This window comes from Mytilus galloprovincialis, chromosome 5 (assembly GCF_965363235.1).
Source record: "Mytilus galloprovincialis chromosome 5, xbMytGall1.hap1.1, whole genome shotgun sequence".
NCBI lineage: Eukaryota > Metazoa > Mollusca > Bivalvia > Mytilida > Mytilidae > Mytilus > Mytilus galloprovincialis.
The window spans coordinates 54,156,697-54,174,808 of NC_134842.1; the positions used below are offsets into that span (position 1 = coordinate 54,156,697).

Genomic DNA, 18,112 nt, shown 5'->3' on the forward strand with positions numbered 1-18,112 from the left:
TGGCAATCCATATTAATAGTATAAAGGTGAAGAGGTTTGAAACAACTTTTCCCACATACATACTAAATTTCTTAACATTTCTTATTAAATATCTACCAAAAAGGTCAATGTATGAAAAAAGCCGATAGCTTAAATATATTGGTGAGGGTTTAAAAAACCCCACAGGCAATTACAAAATCAACCTTCCGAATGCAGTTTCTACACATTTGATTTAAGAAATTGAGTGCATGTCTTACAGAAATGGTTCATGTACAAAGTATTCTTCAATTCATATTTTGTTATGTATTCATCATGAAATGTAAATGCTACAGCTTTGGGGAAGAAAGGAAATAAAATTCTAAAATTCAGCAACAATTACATGCAACTTTTATATTTTAGTTTTAAACCAATCATCCAGTATGTTGATGATCAGTTTGAGAGGTATCTACAGGACGAGAGTGGACTTAACAGACGACACATCATTGATAATAGGGTCCATTGTTGTTTCTACTTTATAAACCCCTCAGGTCATGGGTGAGTAATTTAGATGTATCATTGGATAAGCCAGGGTTAAATTTAGGCACCAGTTGTTTACCAATGTTCAAATATCACAAATCTATTAAGGAGACAAGATAATAGGCAAAAACTGAGGGGGTAGCATGAAAAAAAAGTCTGGGTGCATTGACAGGATAAACTAGATGCTTCAAATGTAATTTATCATCTGCATTAAAAGAAAGGAAAAAAACCAGCATCAATATCCTTGAAAGAAAATATGATAGAAAACGGATATGGGGTATTGATTTATGACACAAAATCAGTTCATGCACAGAAAAAAATAAAATAATAAACATACAAAAAGCAAAGGATCAGCAATTTTATTGCTTTTCTTAATCTCAAAGTTACAGTGAGGCTTTCAACATAGGGCAAAAAACTCCTACCTCACTGCAAGTTTAAGACTGGCCCTAGAACCGGCTTAAGCAGAATTCTTTGCACAAATAATTTGGATGATTATGTATATTCTGTGTTATTTGTGCATGGACATCTGAATGGGGAAATTTAATATCTTACCCAACTGTTCCTAAAATTACAACATTGCTGAAGAATATAAGATAACTCTAATTTTATAATGCAATGTCACAATTTACCTTTCTGTCAATTTATACATACATCATAGTATAATAAATGAAAGATCAGGAAATCAGATTGGTAAATCAAAGGAATAAAAAATAAGATACATTGATACATTTATAAAGTGATAGGTATATTATTATGATAAATTGATAAGATTAAGTCTAGGAACAAGGCAAAAGCAGATGGTTAAATCTATAATTGTATTAAGACCAACTTTTTCACAAAGCAAGCAGAGTTATTTCCCTTTATACAAAAAATTAATGAAAGCCTTCAGGAGAAAATGAGTTGCTTCCCTTTCTATAATCATTTGGAATTCTTCTGGTATACTATTAATATTTTTTTTTAGTGTTTGTATTATGATAATAATAAACCAATGGCATTGCAAATTCTAAATATACAACTATTTCAGTGAATAATTTGTTTATGCTGACTGTTTTATTTCATTCATTTCATTGACGAAAAACTATGTTAAAAGACTTGACATTTCTTCTAAATTTTCAGGTTACGCCCCCTTGACATCACATTCATGAGAGCAGTTCACCATAAAGTCAACATTGTACCTGTAATAGCTAAAGCTGATACCCTCACAAAACAGGAAGTTCAGAGACTCAAGAAAAGGGTACGTTATAATGTCAGTGTGCACTGTTAGTCACTAGTCTGATGTCAAGCCTAGTAAAAAAAAAAATGGACTAGTCAGTTTTGGCAAAAATTTGTTAAGACCAATAAAAAAATGTCAGAAAATTGTCTTCATACTATAGCCTCTTTTAGATATAAAAAAGATCTGGTATGATTGCCAATGATACAACTCTTCACAAGAGACCAAATGACACAGACATTTTAAAACAACTATAGGTCACTGTGAGAGATATCAGTTTATCAGTTTTGGGTGCAGTGCTTATTTTAATATAATTTATATTTATGTTCCAGGTTTTGGACCAGATAGATGAGTATGGAATCAGTATTTACCCTCTACCTGATTGTGATTCAGATGAAGATGAAGACTACAGAGAACAGTGTCGTCAGCTCAAGGTCTGAAATTTAGGAAGAAATTTAGAATTCAATATGTCTTGATATTTTTTTGTTGTGCTGCTGTGCATTGACATTAACTCCCTATCTCCTGTTATTCACATTAAAAAAGAGACTAGAAATACCATGTGTATTGCAGATATACATAATATAAAAAATGAACAAAGTATTGCATAAGCTTAATTAAAAAAAAATAATCTAAGTCTGCCATTCGCCTTGTATAGTTACTGAACCTTGTTTACAAAACCCAGTTCTTTCCCTTGGGGTATTATCTCATGGAAAATTGATTAAAATTTGATAGTCTTACGTCTTTTGCTTATAAGAAAGCAATATTTGCAGAGGAATATTGAGAGTTAATTGATAAACAATCATGAAAATAGTATGGGTTTAATACTCTCTTGAGATTTTTTAAAAACAGTAATTATAAGTTATTCTTTACGATCATTGATTTGGATTGTTGCAAAATTTTGCCAGTTACTTGATACTGATTTTTGGTTCACCTGACAATTTCATTTTCATCAATAAATTTCGCTGTTCCATATAAAATATTGTATTTAGAATATAAAACAATATCAAAAAAACTTAAATTGGTCACCATTTGCAGGTATTATTTAATGAGTGCATAATATTTTAAACCTGTGATGTTTAAAGTTGCAGACAAAAAAAAATCACTTTTAATGTAATGAAGTCAGTAATTTTATGTTTAATTTTAGGAAGCAGTGCCTTTTGCAGTTATTGGAGCCAATACAGTTATAGAGGTTAAAGGTCGTAAGGTTAGAGGTCGTATGTACCCATGGGGTGTAGTTGAAGTAGAGAATCCAGAACACTGTGATTTCATCAAACTGAGGACCATGCTCATGTAAGTTGTAGGGATATACAGTTCAAAAGGTCAGAGGTTATTGAACTAAGTGGAAATTTAAACCATCTTTTATGAGAGATTAGTTGTCTACCTTGACAGCCATTGTACAATATTCTTAGTAAAATTTGTTTATTACTTAGCCATTGCTTGAACGGCTTTGAAATGTTTATTTCAAAACTATCTTCTAAAGACCAGTGATTTTGCTAGCGCTCGTCACTTTCGTATTTTACGAAAGGGTTTTCTCATTGACGAAAGTATTTCAAATCAATTTCGTCACTTTAATTTTGAAAGTGTAAAAAAAAATTCACAATAAAAACTATAAATCACCTGTTTTTATTTTTTTGACAAGTTTATGACCTCCAGGTAATTAACATTTTCAACAGGTGTTACAAGTTGTGATTACAACTAATCCGCTTATCGCCATCAGATGGATCACTTATCCGTAATTAATTAATTAACCCCATAATTGAATGACCATCATAATTATTTCCCCAGGAAAATCAGTCAGTCGGCATTTCAACAACCAGGAGTATAATTTCGTCATTTAATCAAAAATGTAACAACCCGGACAGTTCGCATTTGAATTTCAATATTTCCCAAAAGATCACAATCTGAAGTTAGTTTGTCGTAGATTCGTCATTCGAAGGCATTTTCGTCATATTTGATTCAAATTTTCATCAAAAACTTTCGACAATTTCCATTTAAAATAAAGAACTTTAATGTATTTATTCAAAAAGTTCACGAGAAATGTTAAACAGGTGCTTCCTGTATTGTGTTCTACGCATGCGTGAAAGTATTCCTTTGACTATTTATAGACATAAAAAAAATAAACGTAAAATACGAAATCATTTAGAATCAATTAAACGAGAGAGACAAATATATATATCTCTTTACTAAAGAAATTTAAATGATAATTTCATGATGAATCCGGACTCGTTTTGAATTTATTATCCACGTGTCACTTCCCGTTTTCGTTTCATTTTAAAACCGAAAGTAGTAAACGTGATCTATTGTTGCTTTGTTTACAACCTCCTTTCAGTCATTATAATCGTTTCAAAAAGGATTTTATACATTTCCAACTTGATAGAAATGATTTCCAAATATGACTTAGTTGTTTTATAAGGATAATGATTATGCAGTGAAATAATCATTGCAAATTAATTTCTGCTGTGATTCCTTGTTTAAAAAAATAGAATCCAACTTTTGTTGATCAGGAATGACCCTTGGAACAAACTGAAGAGAAATTGTGAACTAAATTTTTGGATTCCATGTCAGAATCTTTCATAATGGCAAATACAGTCAAATCATACAATAACTGCCAATCATGCTGGTGCCTCAATTCCTTAAGTCAAAAGATGAAGCTAGTAATATACATCATCGGTCCATTGCTTTTACACAAAATAAGGTTGATTTTAATAGCGCGCAAAAGTGACTAAAGTCCTCAAAATCCTAGCTTAAACCCTGAAAGACTGTTGCATGTTTTTAAAGAAAAAAGACTAATACAAATTTATGATGCTGATAAGTGGACTTATTTTGCAGTCAATATTACATTTTTACACTGACAGCGGAAATTACAGGTGAGGACACAGAACCTTTTATAATTAGAAATAAAATGTCATGGTGGAATTTATGAAAGAAGTAACTTATTATAAAAGATATTTATTATTTCATCCAAAAGTGAATAAAGATGTAGGATTTAATGATTATCAGGATATTTCTCTATTTACAGTACACATATGCAGGACTTACAAGAAGTTACACAAGAAGTGCATTATGAGAACTTCAGAGCAGACAAACTCGCAGGAGGTGGCAGCCAGGCTGTGCCTAAGAAAGTCAGGTGTGTATTTAACCCCTTATTATTTATATCATCTAAGTCAGATTTTATTTATTACATGTTTTCTCCTATTCTTCACTGTTGTTGTTGAGTAATGGATTCCTGCTATCCATTTATTTTATTTTTATGCCCATTGTGTGCTTTTCTTGTCATTGTTAATAAGGCCAGGATCTCTGTGTTATAAAAATAGGGGAAAAACTAACTTCATGCAAACAGATTTTAAGTTTATATTGGAGTAACAACTTCTATATAGTGATATTCTTCTAATGATATATATATAGGAATCTGTTTAGTAATTAATATTATGAAAATAGATGAAAAAACCACATGTCTTTTAATGGGAGTTAACTCTTAATTTACCCTGAAAAAAATGGAAATAGTAGAAAACTTCAACAAGTTTTTCAGATTAAGCATCTAACATTTTAGATGATATTAATATTTAGGAACTATTTTCACACAAATCTCACAGGGAGGAGGGGGTAAACATTTTGTTATCAAAAATATAAAATATGATAGTGAAAAATTTGATAACTTGTACAAGTAATAGACAGTGCTTAATATCATGCATATTATATCCTCATATGAAATGATACACAAATAGTTTATTATGTGAATAGCTTTCTGAAGAGCAGAATTCAAGAAAGAATTTAAAAAGACATCAATTTAATGTTCATTGTATCATTTTATCATGTATGTAACATTCACACTTTACAGAGGAAGGCAGCGTGAAGAAGCTGTTGAGCAGGAGTAGGTCTCATTTACATATTATGCATATTCATAAGTCATTCATGCATGTCACTTTCATTTTAATCATTCAATTGTGTTAGTGTTAGAGGGACATGTCAACTATAACAGATTATTCAGAATGAAAAGTTGCATGAATCCGAGAGTAACTTCCCTTCGATAACAGACTGCATGAATTAAAAAAGTTTTCCTGCCCAAGCAATTCATTTCCATGGTAACAGATTTTTTCCTTTATGCAAACTAATATTTCCTTATTTTTACTAGATTTGAGACGATTAAAAACTTTAATTCACATGTTTTGGAGGGAACATGTGAAAGGTTTGTTTTAAGCCTATAGGCTATTAAGTTCATATACAAAATGCCAGAATAAAAAACCCAGGTGGTTGGCTTTGGGTTGTATGATAGCTCCAACTTTAACAGAATATTTCCAGCAAAGAAATTGCAGGCTTTATAAGTATAAATTTCCCTTGCAAAAATAAAGCTTTTATGGTAGCTAAATTTTTTTTTGTTAATGTAAAACTGCTTTTCATCAAAGAAACGAAATAAAAAAAAAATAATCAGAAAATGAAGCTTTTTCTACGCAGATTAATAAAGATAAGATAACAGCTTTTCAGCAACAAGAAAATGAAGAAGATAAAACAGAATACTAAAGATTACTTATTTTATAACTATTATGGAGCCAATTAAAACTACTTCTTTTATTTACATGATTTTATGTGGCAAATCTAAAACTATTAATTCTATAACCGAAAAAGACTCTTTTTTTAATGGGCAATCCACAAAAATGATATTTTATAAATAAAAAGTTGATTATTATATAGATGAAGGTTATATTTTTGATTTTCCCTTTGTTATGAATTTCAGATAATATTGCATGTGAAATCCTTTATTTTCACCTTTGAGACTTCCCCACCTTTGACCGGACCCTCACTTGTATTAAAAATAAAATGATGGGATACGATTGCCAATGAGACAACTCACCTCTGGAAACTAATAAGGTAGAAGTTATCAACAAAAGCTCATCATATGGCCTTCTACAATGAGCAAAACACATGCATGGCAACCAACTAAAGATTTGTGCTTTGACTAATTGATTTAGTCTGTCCCATATCAACCATTAATCAATATTTGGATTTATTCAAAACATCTTCTTGTATTACAACAATTAAAAAAAATGCAACAGTCTTCTCAAAATGATGATTTCATATTTGACAACAATTATCAATACACATATACTCATATGCCAAAAATTGAAATCGGCTTACAAAAATTGAATCCAACTAGGACCAGTAACAAACAAGGGTTTTGATTATCTGTTGCTTATTAATAAAAGTATAACAAATCGTTGTATTTGATTGTAAGAATAAGAACACTTGTGACTAAAAGCCAAGATGGATAAAACTTGTGCTGGGCACATTTAATCATGCATCCTTCAGTCACATCTTGTCTTATTTTTTTTTATTCAAATAAAGCGATTAGTATACTGTAATTCACAGCAAGATGGTAATGGTTCTAAGGTTTTAAATGTATTATTAATTTCTATTATGATAATTATCATTTGATGTCAGAAATGAGACACAGAATTGTGTTGTATTGTATTATATTATTGCATTTTAATGAGAATAGAAGAATGACTACATAGTATACATTACTTATTTTATTATTTTTATTTCTACTTTTTCCTATGTGTCTGTGTGTGTATCTATGGTACCAATATATTATATATTTGGTAAGCGTACGTTAGAAGTTGTAGTGTGTAGTTTATGTAACTCTGTATTAATTTATTTTTTATCAAGTTGATCAAATTTATTTTCATTTTCTGATGTCTTTTTTGGAAGAATAAAATTGAGAAAGGAAATGGGGAATGTGTCAAAGCGACAACAACCTGACCGAAGACCACCAATGGGTTTTTTATCAGCAAAGCAAAATTGTAGTTCTAAGATTTTGAATTTGATCAGCTTTCTAACAATATCTTGAAAAACATTATGCATATCATAAATATTTCTGAATGTATTTGAATTGATTTGAATATCCCAAAGGTTTATACCCATCTGTCCATAAAAAGTTGGAAAATGGCATAAATTTGGCAAATTTTGGCTTTGTTCTGTAGCTGGTTTTATACATATGTCTGCAATCGTCACACCTATAGACTATAATGTATTACAACTATAAACAATTTGTTACAACTATAACTATCTTTAGATTATAAAGAATTGTTATTTACTCCAATGTCAAAAGTTGGATGCTGCAAAAATTTATTAAATTTGATAAAATGTTGCCAAAATCCAAGTTTTTCATAGACAGAAATAAACATTAATATTATGATTTTTTTTTTATTTGTGTGGTTTATACTGACAATTGTTTTCTCTACTCTAACCAAGCATATGATTTACTTTAAACTAAATTTTTTATGCATCTTTAGCATATTTCTCAAATTTTGATAACTGTAAATAGATGTGTTTTAAAAGCACTATTTTATGTAGAGTGTCTCACTTCACATAGTCAGATACAACTGTTTATAGAAAAACATTTTTCAGACATTTGATGAAATTTCTCTTTTGAACACTTTCTTCTCTTACAAATTACTAATTATTTAAATTTAATTAATCTAGTAAAATGGATTTTTATGGGTCTTGTTTTAAAAAATTAAAAACTTATATACATTTTATATAAAATTTTACAATTGATTTTTGTAATATCAAAATAATCTACTGTATATTGAATACAAACCTGAAGTAGTAGTAATGCATGTAGCAAATCTCTTGGCTGCCATTACATGTGCATATTTTTATCTTTTGCGAATTTATAGCCTAGGCCAATTTGAGTTAAATTCTAATCAACATGTAAATCTATGGTAAATTAATATGTACAAAGCGTCATTTTATAATTAGATAATGATTTTCATTATCGTTCTTTAAAACTTGAAAAAAATACCAGATTTTCATTTAATAAAATGACTATGCAAATGAAAGGCTAGTCATGAAATCCATGTACAAGTATTGCTAGGTAGAAGCTTTTGTAACTTTTAAATGATTTGACGTGTTCTGATTTATGTATCAGATTATCAATGCTTGTATAATAACAATATGCAAATTTTTAATTACAGTAAAAATCGTCGCCCTGAAAGTATGGTTGGTGGGGATGAGAAGGAAAAACAATTACAAGAAAAAGATGCAGAGGTAAGGTTCAACACAGAACCCCAATTTTTACAATCACAAGGGTGGAAGTTCAGAAAATGATGGAAATATGCATAAAATATTTCATGTTTTGAGATCTAATGTTTTATCATGCATTTGTAAAATGGGCAAACTGGCAATGTACTGCCAAAAAACAAAAGCAAATAATCAACTTCCCCCATTCTTATGCAATAAAATCTAAAGTTTTCATTTAAAGTCTTGTTTGTTTTAGTACATGTATAGCCATTGATGAAATGGTACCTTATAAGGAACAATTCTTCTAAATCATCATTGGTCTACTTAGTTCTGCAAAATTTAGAAATTTAAAAGTACCAATTTTGTGGTTTTCACAAATTTAAGTGTCCAACGAAATAAAACAACCATTGTCCAAATCAAGACATGGAAAGATCCCCATCGGTAGCTTTAACTACTGATATGATCTAGAGAATATATTGAATAACGCTAAATCTGAGAATACTTTAATAGCAGTCACAACCGCATGCAGGATTATACCTATTTTATCTTTAATAACCTAAACTGTACAACTTTTGATCTTTTAATTCTCATAAAAAAAAATTTTGATCGATGAAAGTCAGATTTCCAGTATATGCTAGTATGATAAAGTGTTCATTTAATATCCTCATAGTTCTCGTACATATTGGAAATAATAATTCCATGCTGGGCTTGATTTTGATAAGAATTATTTGACAATTCAAGATACATTTATAGCATTTGTTTATGTTACTGTTTTCTTGAGGTGACATGTTTATTGCCTAATTAACACCTTTGATGGTCTTTAATCCGATGATCACTTTATCATGAGTTAATTAGTGTTATAACTACACGGGTCAATGTATACTTTATAATTTCCTTCAATCCAGACTATTTGTAATCTTTGTTTTTAAAGGCTTTAATTTTCCATTCTTTTTTTAGAAAGCTAAAATCCACGAATTTAAAAACCCACAAACATGTAAATATTGCTCAAACCATGAAAATTGATACCCACGAAGTAAAGTACTTTCACAGGATGCGTTTATAGTTTTTGTCGAGACTTTGACTTAGGTCAAAAAAGCAAGACTAAGCGATCCTACATTCCGTCGTTGTCGTTGGCAGCGTCCACAAATATCACTCTGTGGTTAAAGTTTTGAAATTTAAATAACTTCCTTAAACTATACAGGATTTCTACCAAACTTTGACAGAAGCTTGTTTTTGATCATAAGCTAGTATCCAGAAGTAAATTTTGTAAAAATAAAATTCTATTATTTTTCGTTTTTACTTATAAATGGACTTAGTTTTTCTGCGGGGACACATTAAATTCACTCTGTGGTTAAAGTTTTTAAAATTTTAATAACTTTCTTAAACTATTCTGGATTTCTACCAAACTTGGACAAAATTTATGATCATAAGACAGTATCCAGTAGTAAATTTTGTAAAAAAATAAATCCATTTTTTCTGTGTTTTACTTTTAATTGGACTTAGATTTTCTGCCAGGAAACAACACATTCACTCTGTGCTTCAATTTTTTTAAATTTTAATAACTTTCTTAAACTATTTTAAATTTGTGCCAAACTTTGACAGAACCTTATTTATGATCAAAAGCTAGTATGTAGGAGGAAGTTTTGTTAATATTTTGTACCTGTATATCTGTATTTTACTTATAAATGGACTTAGTTTTTCTTCCAGTTAACATTACATACAGTCTGCAGTTAAAGTTTTTAAACATTTATTAGATTCATAAACTATCCTGGATTTTTACCAAACTTGGACAGAAGCTTCTTACCTTCAAAAGATCGTATCAAGAGGAATATTTTTATTGATTTTTTCCTCATTTTTGTTTGGCCTGCGATTTACAGCAAAAGTAGGCAAGACACTGGGTTCCGCGGAACCCTTACAAATTTTTAGTTCAAATAAGACATAATATGTTTCCTTCATGTTTGTACATTTGTACATTTTATATTTGTATAACAGCTGAGGAGGATGCAGGAGATGGTAGCTAGAATGCAGGCTGAGATGGAGCAACAAAAACGTATGGCTGGAACTCCAGGAAAACAAAATGGGGGAATCAAAACAGAAAATGTCTAGGTTAGTTGGTGACCATAAAATGTTTCGTTCATCATTATATTCTGTAGACAATACAAAACCAATTCTTTCGGTCAGGAAATAAAACATATCAGAATAGAGATAGACATTAAACAATCTGATAAAAAATTATATAGGTGTAAGGAAGAAAAAAAACCCAACAGACAAAAACAGTGAACACAAAATAACTGAGGCTTTCAGCAATAATTCTTATTGCTATTTTGCAATCTGCAGCACTTGACCAGAGAATGTTCGTCACTCGAACGATTGAATTAATATGCATCAATATTTTCATTTGTGGCATTAGGAAATTTCTTTTTGTGACAACCAACTCAAACGTTTATTATACCCCCGCTTTAAAAAAGGGGGGGTATACTGTTTTACCTCTGTCTGTCAGTCCGTCTGTCAGTCAGTCCGTCCCATGAAACTTTCGTCACATTTTTCTCAGACCCCCGCTTTAAAAAAGGGGGGGTATACTGTTTTACCTCTGTCTGTCAGTCCGTCCGTCAGTCAGTCCGTCCCATGAAACTTTCGTCACATTTTTCTCAGGAACTACACATCCACCCTTTCTGTAATTTGGTATCAACATTTATATATGTTAGCCATACCGTGTGATGCGTTTTCAGATTCATCACTTGACAACTTCCTGTTTACCGAACACTTGTATGATTTTACACATGATAGCCAAGTTGAAAATTTTCGTCACATTTTTCTCAGCAACTACAATACAAGGATTTCTGAAATTTGGTTTCAGGATTTATATAAGTCAGCTATACCGTGTGATGCGTTTTCAGATTCATCACTTGACAACTTCCTGTTTACCGAACACTTGTATGATTTTACACATGATAGCCAAGTTGAAAATTTTCGTCACATTTTTCTCAGGAACTACAATACAAGGATTTCTGAAATTTGGTTTCAGGATTTATATAAGTCAGCTATACCGTGTGATGCGTTTTCAGATTCATCACTTGACAACTTCCTGTTTACCGAACACTTGTATGATTTTACACATGATAGCCAAGTTGAAAATTTTCGTCACATTTTTCTCAGGAACTACAATACAAGGATTTCTGAAATTTGGTTTCAGGATTTATATAAGTCAGCTATACCGTGTGATGCGTTTTCAGATTCATCACTTGACAACTTCCTGTTTACCGAACACTTGCATATTTTTACACTATTAATATTATCCACTTGCGGCGGGGGTATCATCAGTGAGCAGTAGCTCGCAGTTTCACTTGTTGTATGAGTTGTATTTATGTAATCTTTATTTTATCATACTTTCTTGTTTCTACAGACTATCTGTTGTTTCATTCAGAAGATGTCACACTTCAAAACATTTTTTAACGAATGTTTTAAGTTGGGATTTTATGTAGTCTGCTAATTATTCTATCTTTTGCTGAATTTTAAAGCAGATTTTAAACATGTTGAATTAAAGAAAACCTTTCTTATAAACTCCTAGCAATCATTCTCTCCATTTATTTACAGATTTAGTGCCACATATTAGATGGAAAACAAGGTTTTATGACAACATGGTGCTACCAAGGCAACAGTTTATTACTAACATTGAATTGGAATGGCGTTTGTTTTCTAACAGAATTTTCCATCAAATTGCAACGGTTTATAAACTACTTTTTGTATTTCATTCCTTGTTAAAGATCAAAATCATAGTTTCTCAGAAATTTTATATTTATTGTAAACGGTTGCAATTTATTTTTATGGTGTAGTTTTTGTTGCTTGTTTTATTTTGCAAATATTTACAAAGGGAGACAAATGTGAAAGGGAAGTAACTGTGCAATTCTCTCATACTTTTTATTCAACACATCTTCATACAAATATGTTAGACCTTAATCACTAGTAAAAATTAAATGTTAATTCAGTATTATGAAATATGATAGGTCCAGGATGATAGATAGAACAAATATTTAACAAATGAATTTCTTTTTTACATTTCTTAGTAGATCAAAGAGTTCTTTTTACTAATGGACATTTTTTTTTTAAATCTTTGATCTCTGAATTGGAATTATATGATAGGGAAGTTTTTTTTCTAGTTTTTGATCTCTGAATTTGCTTCAATTAACGTTTAGCCTTTTATATTATTCTTAACCACTGAAAAATAGATTCTAGTCAATTTCTCTTGCCAAAATAAGCTTTAATGATGCTAAATATTTTAACACAACTACAGCAAGTAGAGTATTTTTCTATAGATCTCTCTGAAAAAGTTAAAATTTTCAGAAAAAAGGCAGTTAGGGATATCTGATGTTTTCAGTGACTGTTAAAATTAAAATGTATCCAGAACAACTAAGCTTACATAATTTTTAGTCATTTGAAAAAAATAAGATTTATAAATCAAAATGATTTATCCTGATTCTTTCAGGTTATAGCCTGAGCAATCATTATACCATGTACATACAGGAAGTAGTTTAGAGCCTGTATCCCTGTAGACTCATACATGTATCTTTAGTAGACATTCCTTCAGTGTAGTTTGTCAGAGGGGCCAGGTCTCTGTTATATTTGTTTTCTGTAATGATTTTATCAGAGACATATAATACTGTATTTAGTATTATATGTCTCTGATTTTATGCACCAAGACTTTAGTATTTAAATCCAATAACTGGATTGGTTCCCAGTATTCTTACATTATCCAATGAAATATCATGAACTGAAATACATTTTCTGTGGAATTCTTAATAATTAAATAAAATCTTTGCTATTGGAATGGCCGGACCATTCCTATTTCTTAAATTATTTCAAAAAAAATTATATCAGCCCTTCTATCTTACAAGTCAATTTTAGTAAGTTATTTCGTTAGCATAACAAAATATTTTGTTAAAATTGGAAATTCTGTGATGGATTTACAATTATAAGAAAAGTTTTTATTGTTGATGTGTTAAAGTGCTAATTTACAAATTTAAATATACTGCTGAGAATCTTAAAAAACCTATACAAATGTCTTCCTCAAAAGAGAGATAACTCTATTAGTCATCAGAATATTTAAATGGCATTAGGAATAAATGCATTGCGTTAATTCAAACTAACATTTTAAAGAGTGTAAAGAAAATATTTCTAACTTATGTTTTAAGCTCATTTTCTGCAAATCTTTGTTTTTAATTTTTTTAAAGCAAAATAAATGAAAATAGAATATTTAAGAATGTTACTAAGATTTAAGTGATACACTAATTCTCCCACCAAAAACAAAATAAGTATTTTATGCATTTATTTCTATAGAATCTCATACTTCTACATACTTAAATTTATAGTCAGCAATAATTTTATATCATTTTATGGCATAATTGTAATTATTCCATTTATTTGTGTCAAATTTTATTTATTTGTTGTTTCGTATGATAATCATGTTCATTTATGTCTGGTGTTTCTGCTTTGACCAGTCTCAAAAATATTCTTAGAAGATATAGGCTTTGATATCATAACAATTTCTGCTTCATATCATTCACATTTTAAACATTTTGATTTTTCTCTTCAATTATAAAATGATTTGTCAAATTGGATACATTTACCAATCATACGATTAATCACAAAGCAAATGGCACAGGGCAGTAAGTAAAATTATAAAAGTACTAGTGTGAAAGTAACCAATTACTTGAAAGAATCTAATGAACAAAAAAGAATGTTGTTAAAATCTTATTTTTCTGGCAAGTTAGCCAAGAACTTTTTCATGATGACTTCAGATGCAATGCTTATCACATGGACTTTATTAGGAAATTGAAAATGTATATGATATGAGAGTTTTTTTTTTATATTTAGAGCTTGAACTGGCAGTGTTTAAAGTATCATGTATATCAATTGAAAGCTTAGACATCTTCTATTGAACAGAATATTTTTGAATTATTAATTTAAAGATGTACTTGGGTGAGGTTTTGAAATAAGTGTCAAATGTTCGGACTCCTTGGTGTTTTTCCATACGATACAAGGTAAAATATTTTGCCCCATAATGCCTATTTATCTTTTAACATAAGACTTAAAAGCTCATAAAAGGTCATTTGACAAAATTTAAGCAAATTCTTGATTTTCTTTCTTTTGATTTGAGCCCCAAATGATACGGATGCAAATATAAGGTAAAAGTCACAAGTTAGCCTTTTCCCGCCATATTTTATAAATCAAATATCTCGAAAAGGAGCTCCATGACCTATCAATATTTTTAGCTTATTTTGATCCTTAACTAATACTATTCCAGCTTAAAATATCAATTTTTATTTCTTGATTTATTTAATTTTACCTTAGCTCACCTAAGTACATCCTTAATGACTGGTCAAGCTGTTAATACTACTGTAAAATGTGTATAATGTGTAACATATACAATCAATCATATACAATAATGAATTATACATTCAACAAATGAAAATAATAAAAAATTTATGTAATATACTTGTTTCTTGTGAATAGCAGTAAAAGTGTAGTGAAAGTTAAAAGATATACACAGCTCAAAGAGATGATGAAATATGCTGAAATAGAATTTAGAAAGCCACTTCAGGAAAAAAAAGCTTACATTTGAAAGAAATTCTTAAGTTTCCATTGTAATTAATGATAACCCTTAGTTTTTTAGCTCACCTGGCCCCTTTTCTCATCACTTGACGTCGTCATCCGTCGTCATCCGTCGTCGTCGTCGTTAACTTTTTACATTTTTAACCTCTTCTAGAGAACCAATGAATGGAATGAAACCTAACATGGCATGAATGTTCCTTATGCTGTGCTGACCAAGTATTGTTACTTTGTAGCCGATCCATCATCCAAGATGGCCGCCAGCGGGGGACTTAGTTTAACATAGGACCCTATGTGAAATGCATACAAATGACTTCTTTTAGAGAACCACTGAATGGAATGAAACCAAACATGGCATGAATGTTCCTTATGAAGTGCTGACCAAGTGTTGTTACTTTGTAGCCGATCCATCTTCCAAGATGGCCGCCAGCGGGGGACTTAGTTTAACATAGGACCCTATGGGAAATACATACAAATGACTTCTTTTAGAGAACCACTGAATGGAATGAAACCAAACATGGCATGAATGTTCCTTATGAAGTGCTGACCAAGTGTTGTTACTTTGTAGCCGATCCATCATCCAAGATGGCTGCCAGCAGGGGACTTAGGTTAACATAGGACCCTATGGGAAATGCATACAAATGACTTCTTTTAGAGAACCACTGAATGGAATGAAACAAAACATGGCATGAATGTTCCTTATGAGGTGCTGACCAAGTATTGTTACTTTGTAGCCAATCCATCATCCAAGATGCCCGCCAGCGGGGGACTTAGTTTAACATAGGACCCTATGGGAAATGCATACAAATGACTTCTTCTAGAGAACCACTGAATTGAATGAAACCAAACATGGCATGAATGTTCCTTATGAGGTGCTGACCGAGTGTTGTTACTTTGTAGCCGATCCATCATCCAAGATGGCCGCCAGCGGGGGACTTAGTTGAACATAGGACCCTATGGGAAATATATACAGATGTCTTCTTTTAGAGAACCACTGAATGGAATGAAACCAAACATGGCATGAATGTTCTTAATGAGATACTGACTAAGTGTTGTTATTTTGTCGCCATTGCAACATCCATGATGGCCGCCAGCGGGGGACTTAGTTTAACATAGGACCCTATGGGAAATGCATACAAAAGTATTCTTCTAAATAACCACTGAATTGAATGAAATCAAACATAGCATGAATGTTCCTTTCCTTATGAAGTGCTGGCCAATTGTTTTTACTTTTAGCCAAATTTTATATTTTTTTATATGATTTCAAAAACCCAAGTAGAATCGATACAGGCTCTTGAGAGCCTCTAGTTTGTCTATGAGGAAGCCTTGAAGAGAATGAATCAACTTAGGAAATTAGTTATATAGCTTTGATATACAACTATCTGTACTGTTGAAAAAATGAAGATATGTTGTATTATTAGCACACTACAGGTGTTCAAGTGTTAAGTTGATGACATTCACACAGCTCATCAAAAACAACAAAAACAAAGAATACTAATATGTCCTATAATACCCCAAATATCAGTTCAATAGGTTGAAGTCATGGTCACATGAATTATATTTATTCGGTGTAGTTTGATGCTTTCTGACTATGTGAGTGAATTTCCTAAGTCCAAGGACCATAACTCTGCACATTATTATGTCATAACTTGTCATGATAAAGCTATATTTCCTTAATTCCAAGTATCAAATCTATACCATCAATCATGACGACAATAAAGTAAAAAACAATTGAATTTTTATAGTGAGGGCATCATTTGTGAGCAGTAGCCTAGTTTGGGGTACTCTAACTTTCTCCACCATTCAAAACTGGTTGTCATGATATAGCCAAGTGGGATGAAAAAGGTATTCTAGGATACTTAAATTGATTTCCTCATATCTTGAAGTTGCTTTGATTGTTTAATTGGAAACTTTACATACTTGTTGGAATTTGGGAATAACGATTGAATGCATTCAAAGTATCCCATTTCAATCTTGCAACAATTTCAATATGCACAATAATGATGTATTATGCACTCTTGATACAGCTGTTTATTCAGAAATTATTACTAGTGGCTAACTTGAATAATCATAATTTAAAGATTTTTTTTCAAACATGTAACTTAGTTTTAAGCATAAGCATTTTGATAAAAAACTTATTGAAAAACAAGGATATTTTTGAATTACTGGCAGTTTTCTATTTTATTTATCAATCTATAAAAACTTCCTGGGAAAGAAGGAAATGAAATGTCACATGATAATATTAGTGATGTAAATACCTTGTATACACACAAACTTTATAAGGAAACTTTTTCAAATATTGGCTTCGTGTTTCTGTTTTGAGTAAAACAAACAATTCACAATGGCTGCTTTATCATTTAACAGTGTAAAATATTGTGTTTTTTATGCCCCACCTACGATAGTAGAGAGGCATTACATTTTCTGGTCTGTGCGGCCATCTGTTGGTTCGTTCGTCTGTCTGTATGGGTCTGTCCTGCTTCAGGTTCAAGTTTTGGTCAAGGTAGTTTTTGATAAAGTTGAAGTCCAATTAACTTGAAACTTAGTACACATGTTCCCCACGATATGATCTTTCTAATTTTAATTCCAAATTAAAGTTTTGACCCCAATTTCACAGTCCATTGAACATAGAAAATGATTGTGCGAGTGGGGCATCTGTGTACTATGGACACATTCTTATTTGTCATTTATTCAAACTGCTAATATGCACTAAATTATTGGTGCACTTTGTACAAATAAAAAATTGATAAAGGAAATTTTGTTTAAAACTAGCAATTTCCTGCG

General features: G+C 30.8%; 1 protein-coding gene across 7 annotated transcripts in view; it reads left to right on the plus strand.

The window, feature by feature from the left end:
• LOC143076042 (septin-2B-like) overlaps positions 1-15,213 on the plus strand; it is a 50,969-nt gene extending 35,756 nt beyond the window's left edge. For 4 of the 7 annotated variants that reach the window (XM_076251670.1, XM_076251669.1, XM_076251665.1 and 1 more), the window contains exons 5-13: positions 379-513; positions 1,612-1,729; positions 2,038-2,139; positions 2,850-2,995; positions 4,725-4,832; positions 5,544-5,576; positions 8,680-8,752; positions 10,718-10,831; positions 12,320-15,213. In XM_076251670.1, the coding sequence (XP_076107785.1) occupies positions 379-513; positions 1,612-1,729; positions 2,038-2,139; positions 2,850-2,995; positions 4,725-4,832; positions 5,544-5,576; positions 8,680-8,752; positions 10,718-10,831 (829 nt within the window). In that variant the 3' untranslated portion in view covers positions 12,320-15,213. The remainder of the gene's footprint in view (positions 1-378; positions 514-1,611; positions 1,730-2,037; positions 2,140-2,849; positions 2,996-4,724; positions 4,833-5,543; positions 5,577-8,679; positions 8,753-10,717; positions 10,832-12,319) is intronic. The other 3 variants (XM_076251666.1, XM_076251668.1, XM_076251667.1) reach the window with 3 other exon arrangements.
• The last annotated feature ends 2,899 nt before the right edge of the window (positions 15,214-18,112 follow it).